General features: G+C 53.7%; 1 protein-coding gene across 2 annotated transcripts in view; it reads right to left on the bottom strand.

Annotated features, from left to right (window-relative positions):
* CTIF (cap binding complex dependent translation initiation factor) overlaps positions 1-14,864 on the bottom strand; it is a 316,318-nt gene that overhangs the window by 133,822 nt on the left and 167,632 nt on the right. For both annotated transcript variants that reach the window (XM_055558868.1, XM_055558866.1), the window contains exon 7: positions 9,901-9,977. In XM_055558868.1, coding sequence (XP_055414843.1) covers positions 9,901-9,977 — 77 coding nt within the window. The remainder of the gene's footprint in view (positions 1-9,900; positions 9,978-14,864) is intronic.

The following is a 14,864-nucleotide window of genomic DNA, read 5'->3' as shown; positions in this document are numbered from 1 at the left end:
CGAACAAGAAGGAGTAGTGCTCAGCTCCCCAGCAGTGGGCCCAGACCGGAGGGAGCAGGCCTGGTACCGGGAGCTCTGCCAAAATGCACGAGATGGCCACACACGGACATGGGTCCTGGGCCCAGGGACTCGCTGGTCCTTCCCGGGGAGAAGGACCCCAGGGACTGGCTTATTCTCCTACAAAGTGTGATGCCGAGGGCAGTTTCTGAGCAGAGCACGCGCCAGGAAAGAGGGACAGGAAAGGGCAAGTCGTGAGCCAGCCCTCGGGGCCCTCTTGGCAGCCTGAGAGAGACCGCCATCGTCCAAAGGATGATCATCTGGCCATCGTGGTCTATACAAAGGCCTGGGTCTTCTCTCCGTGTAAACCAGGCCCCCGTGTCAATCAAACACAGACCTGGACATCTGGCTTCATGAAATGAGCGGCTCTTCTTTCTAAGAGAGCTTAGGGGTGGGCGTGGGGGAGGAGGAGAAGGAGCCTAAAAATAATTCCTATCTGACTCATTTTGCTTAGAATCTGACAGGGCTGCCTGCCAGGTGGGGGTTTGCCTGTCCCATTTTCTTATCTATCTTTAGCAGGGACTTAATGAGGGCAATTTCCTCACTGCGATATAAAGACAAACTGTGGGCAATGGGAGTGTAACCTGTCTCGCTGTCCCCCGGGCTCCTGATGACAGGATGACAATGACGGTCACTTCGGGGCTCAGCTGTCTGGAGGGCTTGGGGACAGTGCCAGCCCAGGACGGGCAAATGAAGCAGTGGCGGCTCAGCAAGACCCGAGCCGGGTGACAGCCGTAGAGGGAGTGGCTCCCACTCCCTGCCCTCCCCCATCTCTGCTACCACCCCACGGACGGGATAAACTGCTCAGCCTAAAACCCCATCACTCACAACACAGTCCTTTATCTTTACCATCTCTCTACGCTTTTTTTTTTTTTTTTTGATGTGGACCATTTTAACAGTCTATTGAATCTCTGACAGCATTGCTTCTGTTTCTGATTTCCTGGCCACAAGGCAGGGGGCATCCTAGCTCACCAACCGGGCATTGAACCTGCACCCCCTGCCTTGAAAGGTGAAGTCGTAACCACTAGACCATCAGGGAAGTCCCTGTCCCACTGTTTTAAAGGGCTAGCACAGTCCATTTTCATCTCTCATGGTAGTTCACGCTCTGCACAACTGTATAACTAAGCTGCGCACACCAAACTAGCGACTACTGAACCACTGCTCCCAGGAGAAAGACAAGGTTAGGTTCCTGCGAGCCTCCGGTCACAATGTTTTTTTTTTTCCAACTCATCAATACACAGCCCCATGTTATGTGTGTTTTGGTTTAAAGACACCTTATTTACTATATATTGTCGATTCACTAACATTGAGCTCACCGCCAACAGCACTCTAGCTGTTGCCAGAAGGAAGCTCATCCGACGAACATACTTTCTTCAAAAGGCACACGACGGCCTCCCGCCTCTGAGACGCGAGACAGCACCGCAGCGCTGTGCTCGGGCACCATTTTAAACAGCAAATCCGCCAACCAAAGCACACCAGCGCGAAAGACAGAGCCCTCAGGGGGTCTCGGAAAAGACACTTGTTTACAATGGGACAGCTGGAGCAAGAAGGCAGAGGTCTCCGGGTTCGGCCTCAGCTGGGAACGCGCGGGTCAGGTGACTTGAGTGTTTTACGGCTCTGGGCTCTGGGCGTGGCCATGAATGACTGTGAAAGAACTGTATTGGCTCAATCACAAAGGAGGAACTTTTAACAAGGAGGCAAATCAGCAAATACAGAATCCACGAGTAATGAGGACCGACTGAACCTCCCAAGTAAGTGAAGTGAAGTCGCTCAGTCGTGTCCCACTCTTTGCAACCCCGTGGACTGTAGCCCACCAGGCTCCTCTGTCCATGGGGTTCTCCAGGCAAGAATCCTGGAGTGGGTTGCCATTTTCTTCTCCAGGAGATCTTCCCAACCCAGGGATTGAACCCAGGTCTTCCACATGGTAGGCAGACGCTTTACCGTCTGGGCTACCTTAATGACCCCTGTGAATGAGCTGATGGATGGATCCGGGACTCTGAACTGAATGGATTTCTGATCAGTTCCTGATGGGGAAGATCTGGGGCTCAGTCATCTTCGTAGATGAAGGAGTCCACAAGTGCAGGAGAGAGGTGAGGGGCTAAAGGGAAAGGTAAGTTCCAGAAAACAACTGTGACTTAGGGTTTTAAAGGCAGTGCTGGCATCCCTCAGAGTCCCTGCTGGGAGCCCAAGTGTGAAGAGGAGGAGGGTGGCGTGGGTTCCAGAAGGGAACGAGGAATCTCCCATAACCAGTGAGGGCATCAAAGGGTGGGAAAGAGCCGTCAGAGCGTGTCAAGCAGTGGGCTTAACAAGCGCTAATGACAATACTAAAATTAAACTTTTGTATTTAGAGTGAAAGGAGGAGGCGAGCATGAGGCTGCTGATGGGGAGGATGATGTAAGATTAAGGGGGTTGCTAAGAGAAAGGTTTGCCTTCTGTCAGAGAACACGTGCTGGATCAGGGAAGGCAGATCCAGCTAGAGCATCCTCAGTAAGATGCTGAGGTCCTTGGAGGAAATCGTGGGAGAGAGAGATAGGTACTCTGAATGTTCATCCTCTTGCCCAAGGGAGGGAGCTCTATGGTCCAGAAAAAGGGAGCTCTCCACGTGAAGTCATAAAGGGCCCCTGACCACATGTCAGGAACAAAGCATTAGAGTCTGCAGCTAGACGTACAGAGTTCCAGTTTTAAAAATCAGAAAAACATAGATACCATCTCTCCCAAAGAGATTCCCAAACAGATGATCCACAAGAAAAGGTGTAATCATTAATAGCCAGCACAGAGTCCCATAGACAAGTCAGGGCCAGGCCAAATCTACGTCCTTTTTTGAAAGGGTTACTACTCTGACAGTCTGATTTCGCTGGTGGCTCAGATGGTAAAGAATCTGCCTGCAATGCAGAAGACCCATGTTCAAACCCTGGGTCAGGAAGATCCCCTGGAGAAGGGAATGGCAACCACTCCTGTATTCTTGCCTGGAGAATTTCATGGACAGAGGAGCCTGGAGTTGCAGAGAGTTGGACACGACTGCGCGACTAACACACACACACACTACTCTGATACACTACAAACACCAAGATTCAGGGAGGGTTTACAGAGGCTTGCCCCATCGCTCCATCCCGGGACCTCCCTTACCCATTAAAAAACTAAAAAAGTTGAGATATAATTCACATACCACAGAATCCCCCCTTTGGAATACATAATCCAGGATTTTTAGTATCTTCCCCAAGTTGCATACCCATCACCATCAATTCCAGATGTCCTGTTCATTTTTATCAGTGACCTAGATGATGTCACAGAGAGCTTACAAAATCACATCTGATGGCTGACACGAATGCCGTCCCTGGGGGAAAGAGCCTGGCTCCCAGGGAGGGTCTGGGCATGTGGTGGCAGAGGAAGAAGGTGACCGATGAGACTGAATTGATTGTTGGAGGACCCCACGCCGCAGTCACGGTCAGTCACAGGACAGAGGCAGCAAGAGGGGCCCGGGGCTCTGCTCACCCTGCTGCACCATCTGGGGACCCGGGAGAGGTGGAGTCTGACAGGGGACAGCTTCCCTCCCGCTTCCTGTCCAGCAGAGCATCTGATACCAGCTTGGGATGACCGTGCCATTCTTTCCTTCTTTTCAAATCCGCTTTGCACATGGAGTAAATGAACTGTTCTGAGACCTCACTTAATGAAACAAATTAATTTGGAGAAAGGCTCTCCTGTCTCCCTGGCAGCAGGGGCATCGCGCGAGGGACCGCTAATGCCTCCATTAGCTGCCCCGCTCTCACTGCTGGGAGGCCAGCTCTGGCGCCTGTGGGGACTGAGGCTTCTGATAGTCAGGGCTGGGTCCTGTCCTAAGCCAGGAGCTCTTTTCCTTCTCAATTGTGGGTAGAGGCTGCTATAGGCTCCACCCCGCCTGGCTCTGTTTCTAGGGAGCTTTGTGAGGGTGGCTTCCGGGGCAGTGGGAATCCCTGCTCCTACACCTGTTTCACTAAGGCCTTCACAGTCCTCTCACCTTAACGGCTTCCCATCTCCCTTTCAAGTCCTCCTTGCGACTGAAGGCTAGTTCAATGCCCACCTCCTCCAGGAAGCATCCCGTAATTACCCCCGCTGAACCCTTTCTTGGAACCTCCTCGAATACGAGGATGCCACATAGTCATGGGCCACGTGCTGGTGGCTTCAGGGGCCCACTGTGCAAGCTCTGCCTCAGGCCCTTGAGAGCAGGGGTTATGGCCAGGCTCTTGTCTGGTTTCTCCCACACACGGACTGGAGTCTGAAGCGCTGCTCCACCAATCCCAGCTGAAGAGTTTGAAAGTGCTTCCCTGTGGTGCTGGCTGGGATGTGCGCCCAGGGCCGGGCTCAAGAACAATGCACACACCCCGGGATGCTGGACATGCCATGATAGACAGTCCTCAGCGGTCGGCCCTACAAAAACTGGGGAGGAGAGCCGCCGGTTCAAGGTCAAGGCCGTCCCTGTCCGATGACTAGAGCAGACACTGGGATACAAAGACCTGCCTGTCTTCTTCGTCTAGGGACAACTCTACAGAGTGTCACCCCAATTTCAGGACTCCTTGTAGAATCAGAACTCTCCACCCAGATGGCACTGCAGCTCACCCACCCCCTCTTGCCCAATCCGCTTCCCTTCCTTCCGGGACCCTAAGGGCACTCCTGAGTCAGCATCCTGCCAGCTCATCTTTGTCCCGGACCCTGGGAACACAGGCCATGATCTTCATCCTTGGCCTCAGATGCACATTTCTTCAGAAGGAGTGGGGGTGGGTGGTGGGTGGGTGGGGGGATGAAGGAAATCCCCCTGGAGGTGAGACCTCACTCAAGGTCAACACCAGCAGCAGGTCAGCGGCACGGCCAGGACTCGGCCCTCCGGTGTTTGCCCCCCGCCCCGCCACCCTGCAGCCTGGGGGCAGGGAGCTCCCCAGGACACGAGCCCCCATGGCCCCCACTTCCATCAGCGGGTGTCCAGGCCCGGTGGGGACACAGCACCCGGAGGCAGGCTGCTCTTTCAGGGACACACGAAACAGCCACGTAGCACATTCACATCGTGAGACGCATAATTCTGTCTGAAATCGGCAAACATCTTTAACTCGTTCCCCAAAATAAACAAGCGGTTACCAGTTGCCCGTGTTTTGAGAACATTTTTAAAGGAGAAAACCTTTGAACCGTTCACGAGCTTAACCTTTTCCTTCTGCAAAATGAGGAAAAGACGCCCACGACTCAGTTTCAGACGCCGAGGCCCTCGAAGCCGCGCACAGAACGTGGGCGCAGAGTCTGCAGATGGCTGCTCCTGGGGGCCCCCTTCCCTGCCCACCCCCGACAGTGGGGGCAGAGCTCTCAAAATTGATTCCAAAAAGAGAAACAACTGATCCCGGGTGCCCCGCCCCTGGAGGGGATGCGAGGAAACCTCCCTGGGCTCTCAAGCTAACCTGGCACCTTGGGGATTTAGGACAGCCCCTCTTGTCCCCCTGCCCCCTTCCCCAGCTTGGCACAGCCCCTCTTGTTCCCCTGCCCCAGCCCCGCTGGCTTGGCAGACATCTGCGGTCCACGTCCCCCTTGAGGTGTTTTCTGAGCCCCTCGGATCCCACTCTGATCTGAAGACCGGGCTGGCGCTAAGACCTTACAAGGATGAGCTTGGTTAAGCTTCCCAGTTAGTGGACCCATTTTAAGGAAGAAAGAGATAACAGTTTTCAAGGTATAAAGTAATTTGCCAAAATCACGGAGGTCGCGAGCAGAAGAGGTGGCATTCACGTCCCACATCTAATTCCAGGGCATGTGCCTCAGACTTGAACAACTGGAGAATAAAAGCAGTCAGGGCCCACTCGAGACCTCAAGGAGCCATGGGGAACTCAGATACGACGATCTAGACTTCCGTCAGGGTTAGGGCTCTAGAACCCAGTTTAGAAATTCCTGTTTCAGGCTTCGGGGTGAAACACAGAGCCCCCAGGATCCGCAATCTGCCTGGCTGCCGGGTGATTGCAGCTCTCAGACACCAAGCCCAGCTACTCTGCAGTCAGATGAGAGCCCACAGAGCCCCGCAGAACCTCAGAGACAGAGGAGATGGAGCCGACCACCTCCCTTCATGTGACACTGCAGCCCCCCCACCACTCCACCCCACTTCCGCCTCCACCAGCTCCCTGCTCTTGGCCTTTTCTAGATCACAGGTCCACTGGAGGCTGTGGAGTCAAAAGAGCTGAGAACTGCAGCCAGCACAGGTGAGTTCAGCTTGGCCACTTCTTAGCTAAACAACCTTGGCTAGTGTCCCTGGCCTCAGTTATTCCATCTGTTAAAAGGGGAAAACAGCGCCTTCTCTCCCTTGCAGCAAAAGGGGAGAGATCAGAGGCCTGTGTGCCTTCGGCCACTAAACCTGATTCCGGTCACCTCCCGCTCTGCCACCCAAGGAACGCAAGCCTCTCTCGGTATGGCTGACGCCCCACGACCGGGAGGGTTAACCTACAAAAGTGCTAACCATCAAGGTCAAGTATACAGGTTTGGGGCTCAGCAAGGCCTTGACTATCCATCAACAGCTGGAAGGTTACGGTTGACCAGATGATATTCTGCAGCCGTGCCTCAAACATCAGAATCACGCGCTCCACCAAGAAGGGATCGGAAGGCCCCTGGTGCTGGCTGCCTGCTTTCGGACAGTGAGGTCCCGAAACTTTCTGGCTGCCTGCTCTTCTCCTGAAAGTCCCCACTGCCTGGGGAGGCCGTGGTGGCTGAGCGTTGTCCTGCACCATATTCCAGATTGCGAATACAGGTGGGGCCCTGCCTGGCACACAGCATGGGCTCCGCGCGCGTCTGCCGCCCTGAATGGCAGAGTCTGAGCTCCTGATGGTCAGGATGTTTGTTCCTTGAGCCCGTCTGTGGTCCAGAGGAACACTCTCTCCTTTCACTTCAGCTGATTTCCTCCGGTTCAGAGCCTGGGAGAGGTGGGGCGGCCGCTCCTCAGCGCTCGGTATAAATCTTTCAAGAGTTTACTGGCATGAACGTTCTCTCCCTGCAGCCTCCTCTCCCCTGGCCCCGGCCGGGGAGCGTCTCCTCACAGGACATACTTTCCATCCCTTTAATCATCTTTATTGCCTTGCTTTGGACCCTGTCCCGGGTCCACATCCTTTGCGAGGTGTGCTGACCTCACCGGGCATTTATTAACACGAGCGCGGCTTAGTGGAAGGCCGGCTTCCCACTGCCTGTACGTCAGGCTCCCCTTCCACGTTCCCGGGCCACGCTGCTGCTTTCCGGAGGCCTGCACTGTCCAGGGGCTTGGGCTGAGAGGGGTGACCTGGCCCCCGAGCGGAGGTGTGGCTGACGTGGACGTGGACAGCAGCCCGCCCCTGCCTGGGCCCAGGGGGTGACTTCTCCTGAGGAAGCTCGGGGACTCCCTGAAGCTCCACACACATTCTGGGGACCAGGGGGCAGGGGAGGAGTGACACAGAGCCTTTGCCCTTCCTGACCCCTCCTCAGTCCCCATGTGAACCCCATTTCTCCTTTGGGGGGTGCTCCCTACCTCTTCCCTCTGAGGGGAACCCAGAAACCAGGAATTAGCTGTACAGCAAAAAGGCAGCACATAGAGAACAATGACTGCACTCTGGTCAGGCCAGGAGCAGGCTGGGTCCCATCTCCCTGCTCTATCTTCCCTTTTGATGCCCCTACACGAAGTGCCCGGTGGGTCTGTGTTCTAAGCCCGGACGGCCTGCCTCCCAGCTGGCTGAATACTCGCCGTCCTCTGGGAATGTCTCCATTCCACTAAATCCACCAGCTGATGACATTCCTGGGGACTGGACCTCCATCCACCCCAAGTTGTGGCCACCACCCAGCACCCCTTGTTCAAGGTCCTTTGTGTGTGTGGTGTGTGTGTGTGGTGTGGGTGTGTGTGTGTGTGTGTGGTGTGTGTGTGTGTGTGGTGTGTGTGTGTGTGGGTGTGTGTGGTGTGTGTGTGTGTGGTGTGTGTGGTGTGTGTGTGTGTGTGGTGTGTGTGTGTGTGGTGTGTGTGTGTGTGGTGTGTGTGGTGTGTGTGTGTGTGTGGTGTGGTGTGTGTGTGTGTGGGGGGTGTGTGTGTGTGTGGTGTGTGTGTGTGGTGTGTGTGCGGTGTGTGTGTGTGGTGTGTGTGTGGTGTGTGTGTGGTGTGTGTGTGTGTGTGGTGTGTGTGTGTGTGGTGTGTGTGTGTGTGGTGTGTGTGTGTGGTGTGGTGTGTGTGTGTGTGTGGGGGGTGTGTGTGTGTGGTGTGTGTGTGTGTGGTGTGTGTGTGTGTGGTGTGTGTGTGGTGTGTGTGGGGTGTGTGTGGGGTGTGTGTGTGTGTGATGTGTGTGGTGTGTGTGTGGTGTGTGGTGTGTGTGTGTGGGGTGTGTGTGTGGTGTGTGGTGTGTGTGTGTGGTGTGTGTGTGTGTGGTGTGTGTGTGTGGTGTGTGTGTGTGTGGTGTGGTGTGTGTGTGGAGGGGGTGTGTGTGTGTGTGGTGTGTGTGTATGTGGTGTGTGTGTGTGGTGTGTGTGTGGTGTGTGTGTGTGTGGTGTGTGTGTGGTGTGGTGTGTGTGTGGTGTGTGTATGTGTGTGGTGTGTGGTGTGTGTGTGTGGTGTGTGTGTGTGGTGTGGTGTGTGTGTGGAGGGGGTGTGTGTGGTGTGGTGTGTGTGTGGAGGGGGTGTGTGTGTGTGGTGTGTGTGTGTGTGTGGTGTGTGTGGTGTGTGTGTGGTGTGTGTGTGTGTGGTGTGTGTATGTGTGGTGTGTGTGTGTGGTGTGGTGTGTGTGTGTGGGGGTGTGTGGTGTGTGTGTGGTGTGGTGTGTGTGTGGTGTGTGTGTGTGTGTGTGGTGTGTGTGTGTGTGGTGTGTGTGTGGTGTGTGTGTGTGGTGTGGTGTGTGTGTGTGTGTGTAGGGTGAGGGGTGGGGGGGAATCAGGGACCTTGGGCAAACCTTGCCTCCAAGAAGCTGCACAAGAAGAGGCATTTTTAGTTCTCTGAGCAAGCAAGCTGGCTGGGCTGTTTCTTGGCTCTCTGAGAACAGTCTCTGTTCAGTAAAGGTAAAACCACAAGCTACCGCCTTTATCTAAGAAGAAATCCCCTGGAGAGGAGAAACTCTTCAAGCAGAGCCTTCCCCACTGCCTCCCTTCCTTCTTTCCCTCTTTGTCTTCCTCCCTCCCTCGTTTTCATCCAGAAATCATTTACGCAGGTTCAAACAAACGAAAAATACTCTAACCCTGCTTTTGCACAAGTGGCCACACATGAAAGAAACGTTCTGCACCTGAACTTTTCCATTTGAAATACACTCTGAAGATCTTTCCTTGCTGGACAGCCTCCCGGACGCCCAGCCTCAGCTGTTTGCTCCTATCCAGAGCTGCCCCGGACGCTTTTTTTGGCCCCTTGCTGTCGCCCAGTTCTCTGCATCCCAGGGGAGATCCCAATTTCTGCCTTGGTTTGAGAGAGCAGCGCCCTTGACACACCGAGGGCACGCGAGAGAAGCAGCTGTGTCGCTGTCACAGCCCGGCCCAGCACAGGCCAGGGACGGGGCGGACGAGAGACCGAGTCCTAGACCTGCGAGCTCCAGAGCCTCCTGGAGGCCATGTGTCAAAACACACGCCGGCAGGTCAGAGTCCCCCGAGCACTGCTATTGTGGCTGCCCGGTCGCTGCAAAGAGCTTTCCTCTTCCTCAACTGCAAAACCTTTCCTGGACTCCTGCAGGGATGCAGTCCTGGGGCCACCCAAGAGAAGGGCGGCCCCCCCACCCTGTAACCAACCCCACTGCAGCCACGTCACCTCTTATTGTATCGGCTAGTGACCAGAAAAGCAAAATGCAGGCCAAGACTGCAGCTACACAAGGGCCGGCAGGGGCAAAGAAAACCCAAAGCTGGCGATCGAGAGGCTCCTACCTTCGGTCATTTCTCCTCCTCCGGAACAGCTTCTTCGTGTGCGCAATCTCCACCTCGTGGGGCATCGGGTGGTAGCCCTGTGTGGTTGGGGGAGGAAGAGGGGCGTCAGTAAATCTGAAAGAGAGCAAAGAACTTCCGGGTCTGAACTAACCTGCAACAACATCTACAACAACAAAACGAAACCAAGAGTTTGGAAAGGCTAGGCTCTGACCGCCAAATCCAGATTGAAAAATGGAGAATATTTGAGTCCATGCGTTTCCCGCCAGGTGATGCTGCTGGAATCACAGAACCAAAGGACAGTGGGGTCCCTAGACTTTGTCAAATCCAGCCGTTCAAATGAGAACACTCAGGTCAGGAGAGATGGATGAGGGTGTGCAAGGTGTGGCAGAGAATTAGCAAGAGAATCAGATTGGAATCTGATGGTGGACAAGCTAATCCTCTAACATCAGGCCTCCTAACACCAGGGACTATCTTCTCTGAGCTGTGGAGAGGACCAAGGAGACACAGCCTCCTTGCAAACCCTAAGCCTCATGCAGACAGAATGTGCTAGGATCCAGTTTTCTCCTCATCCTAGTCCAGAAGGCCTCATGCAGTTTTTGTTTTTGTTTTTGTTTTTTAAACCAAAGATCCTTGTTACTTATACTCCTGGGGTGCATTTAGGGGAAACATGCAAATAGCTAATGTCTTTTTAAATATTAAATTGTGGAAAATTTTAAGGTTGGTCTTTTGCATATATTGTCATCATGATAACAACTACGTATATATATGTTTACATCAAGGTTGGAGAGAAGTGTTAGTCGCTCAGTCATGTCTGACTCTTTTTGAACCCATGAACTGTAGCCCTCTGGGCTTCTCTGTCCGTGGGATTTTCCAAGCAAGAATACTGGAGTGGGTTGTCATTCCCTTCTCCAGGGCATCTTCCCGACCCAGGGATTGAACCTGGGTCTCCTGCGTTGCAGGTGGATTTTACCACCTGAGCCACCAATATATTTACACTGAGGCTGGAGAGAAACCCTTTCCTTACCATGCAGGGCTGGTGGGAGTAAAATGCCAGGCAGCAGGCAGAATTATTTGCAGAAGGTGAGCTGATAGCCAGCTCTTTTCTTATTATTCCCATCTCCCCAGGAAAGTATGTTCTGGTGGGACACAGGAAAGCACTGCCCTTCTATTATGGTCTGGCTGGGGCAGAGTGGGAGGGCTTGAGCGTACCTAAGGCTGGCGGTCTGCAGGGAGGCAGTGGCCTGGCTTGGACCCGGGACATCTGGGCACGGGTCATGATGCAGAGCACACAGCCTGAGCGTGCTCCCCATGCCGCCCACAGGGCCCTGGGTGTGCACAGGGTCAGAGGGTGTGACAGGCCCAGTGTGCTGGAGAGGGCTCAGGGAGAGTCCAATGAGCCCCTAGCTGCACTTTATAGACAAGGAGACTGAGGCTCAGACGCTCGATGGGGACAGTGCATGCCGCCCTCTGGATTCGGGCTCCACAGTGGAGGGTCCCGGCAGGCTGCCTTCTCTGGGCTTTGCCCGACCACAGGGCTGATCAGCCTTGGACGCTGGTAACCCCGTCAGCCTCGAGGTGCTTCCTGGAGCGGGAATGAGGGCGCTGTGGGTACAACAGGCTCAGGAGGACACAGGGACCCTGGCCTCTCAGACGCCGGCCCTAAGATGCCCGTTGACTCCAGGGAGTGAACGGCACACTTCAAATTTTATTTAATTTACATTATTTATATCATCGGTCCCTCCCTCACAGCCTGTCTCTTGCCTCCAACAGTTGGCCAAGAAGGCATGAATGAATTCCGGCCCGGGCAGCCACAATGGGGCCCTGCGACCTGAGGATGTGCTTTGTTTAATGGTTTTCTCAAAGGATATTATTTGCTTTCTTTAATACAAAACACAAACAAGGAAAAACACCAAGTCTTCCCCTCTCATTTCCCCTCTCCCACCCTGACCCAGCTCCGGGCTGGCCCCTTCCCTCCCTCCCAGCCTCAGGTCACCACAGGAACACACTGGGCGGGCCCAGCGCAGACAATGGCAGGAAGCCGAGGCTCCCTCTCAAGCCGGAGGCCTGGACGGGGAGCTGGGCCCTGGGGCCGGGCTGAGGGAGCTGTCCCGACTCTTGGCTTTCCAGGAGCTCACAAGGGGCCGGCCTCCCCTGCCCAGGCTCCAGAGTCCTGGGCTCTGACCTGCATCCTTGCCTCCCTGCTCCCCATGGCCGTAGCAGAGGGGAGCTGCCCTGGTGACCCAGACTCACGGAGTTCCAACTCTCTGCCAGGACTCAGTGTGGCCCGGGGGGCAGGCAGGACCACTCAGGGCTTCTAACAAAGCCACTGCTCTGACTTCTGTGTCCTTCCATTGCCTCTAAATCACTAATATGAATGTTCAGTTCAGTTCAGTTGTTGCTCAGTTGTGTCCGACTCTTTGTGACCCCATGGACTGCAGCACACCAGGCTTCCCTGTCCATCATCAACTCCTGGAGCTTGCTCAAACTCATGTCCATTGAGGCGGTGATGCCATCCAACCATCTCATCCTCTGTCATCGCCTTCTCCTCCTGCCTTCAATCTTTCCCAGCATCTATATGAAATGTCAAAGTAGTTAAAAGTCTGGGCTCTGGAGCCACACTTCTTCTTGATGGCTATGTGACTTTTAACAGGTGACCTAACCTCTATGTGCCTCAGTTTCCACATCTGTGAGATGGAGATGATAATAATACCATCTGTGAGACGGGGATGTTAATAATAGCATCTGCCTCCTAGGGTTCTTCTGAGGGTTAATTGTGTTGATGAACATGTAAAGAATGTAGAGCAGTGCCTAGGATGCAGCGAACCTCAGTATCGCTGGTGGTGTCACTGCCATCCTCGCCATCACCATTTCTCCCATCACGCTGACCCTCTCTGCTCAGGGCTGAGCTGAGTGCACCAGGACAAGCAAGGCTGCTCTGCTTCCTGTTCTCAGGCCCCCAGTCCTGGCAGACAGAGTCCAGAGGAGGCAGTTTATGGGGAAGAGAGTGAAGAAAGCTCAGGTTAGGGAAGATGGAGGGAATTAGCAGAGAGTGTGGGGACCAGGCAACATGCTAGGAAAGGGTGGAGGAATTCTGCCTGTGTTCTCTTTGGTCTAAAGCTGGTGGATCCCAGTGGGAGACCGGAAAGCAGCTGAACAAAGTAACACAGGTGACAGAAGCAAGCTTTGCGCTCCTGAGGTCTTCCTTCCCCAGGAGCACCCCAAGGCCAGTGCTGAGGACTGGCCCCACCCACAAGGCCACCGGGGCCCCGCCTCCTGGCACCATGGTGAATAAATGAATGAATGCCTGGGGCACCTGTGTAGAACTTTCAAACCGTCCTGTATAAAACGGGGTGCACTGTATTTATACAGGCTTCACTGGAGGACCTACTTCAATCAGCCCCTTTGTTCTTCAGATTCAAACTGGCAGGGGTACCACGTGACACACACAACCCAATACGCTGCCCACTACCCCCAAAACAAGGGCATCTGGGTGTCAAGAGAGGCGAACATGAGGCCAAAAGAGGAAGAACGAGGGAGACTGTGAGTTTAGCTAAGATCTGCCATCAGATTAGCTGCTGACCCAGGCTAGCCCAAGTTCTTCAAAGCCACTAGTGAGAGATGAGGCTGGTATGTGAATGTTCAAAGCAGCAGTATTCATAATAGCCAAAAATGGAAACAAATCAAATGTCCTTTAACTGATGGCTGCATAAATATGTGGTGGCTCCATAAAATGGAGTATTACACAGCCATGAAAAGGGAGGAAATTCTGATACAGGCTGCAGCATGGATGAATCTTGAGAACATCATGCTCAGGGAAAGAAGCTAATCACCAAAAATCCCCATATAGTTCAATTTCGTTTATATGAAATATCCAGAATTGGCAAATGTGCAAACATAGCAAGGAAATGAATGTCTTCCAGGGGCTGGGGAGAGGCAGAATGGGAAGTGACTGCCAGTGGGCTCCAGGTTTCCTTGGGGGGTAATGAAAACATTCTGGAATTTGGACAGTTGCATAACCTCATGAATATACTAAAAACCATTCACTCATATTATTTTGAAGGGTGAATATTATGGCATGTGAATTATATCCTAATTTTTAAAAGGTGGAAAAAATTTTCCAGGTAGAGGGAATAGCAAGTGTTTAAAAATGAAAGATCCAGCCACAGTGAAAAATGTACACCCCACCCCCCATTCAATTAGGAAGCAGCTGCCCTAAAACAGTTCCTACAAAAGGGCTGGAAAAGGTGGTATGTGTAGGACGGGGCATCCAGTGACAGGAAGGACCAGTAAGGAATCTGGAGAGGAGCATGAACTGGTATCCCCAGGCCTGGCCAGGGACAACGGGGTTCTGGCTTTAGACCAGAGATTTCTCCCTGCTCTTTAGATATTAATAGAATGTACCCCTTGAGTGGAGAATGGGAAATTTATCAGGTCAGAATGACCATTTAAGAGTATATAGTAGCCTTTGTTCTATTTCTTTACTCAATAAATTCTTCTATCCCATGCTCCGAAAGAGCCCCAGGTGGACATCAGTCCAGGTATGAGCACCACCCCCACCCAACCCCTGCAAATGAAGAAGAGCCCCAGCAGCCTCTGGATCACCAGCTGGTGTGTGAGTCTGCTCAGCCAGTCAGGCGGGCCTCTGCAGCATTTCCCTGGACCCCCCGGGCCCCTGCTCTCCTCCACCTCTCCGCGCGAGAACCCTTCTCCCTGAGCTCTGAGACCTGGCTGCAGCTCCCCTCTGTCTAACCTCTGAGCACTTTCAATAACTAAGCGGGCCTAGGAGACAAGTAGATTATATAAACCAAGCCTCTCCAGGGAGGGAGGGAAGATAATACTCCTTCTGCATGCAGCTCAAGCAGAGGACACGTGAAACACACACACACACACACACACACACACACACACACACACACTCCCATCCCAGAGGTCAGCACTGGCCTAGGATGTGGCATTGTGGGCAC

Source organism: Bubalus kerabau, chromosome 21 (assembly GCF_029407905.1).
Source record: "Bubalus kerabau isolate K-KA32 ecotype Philippines breed swamp buffalo chromosome 21, PCC_UOA_SB_1v2, whole genome shotgun sequence".
NCBI lineage: Eukaryota > Metazoa > Chordata > Mammalia > Artiodactyla > Bovidae > Bubalus > Bubalus kerabau.
This window is presented reverse-complemented; position numbering and strand designations above follow the sequence as displayed.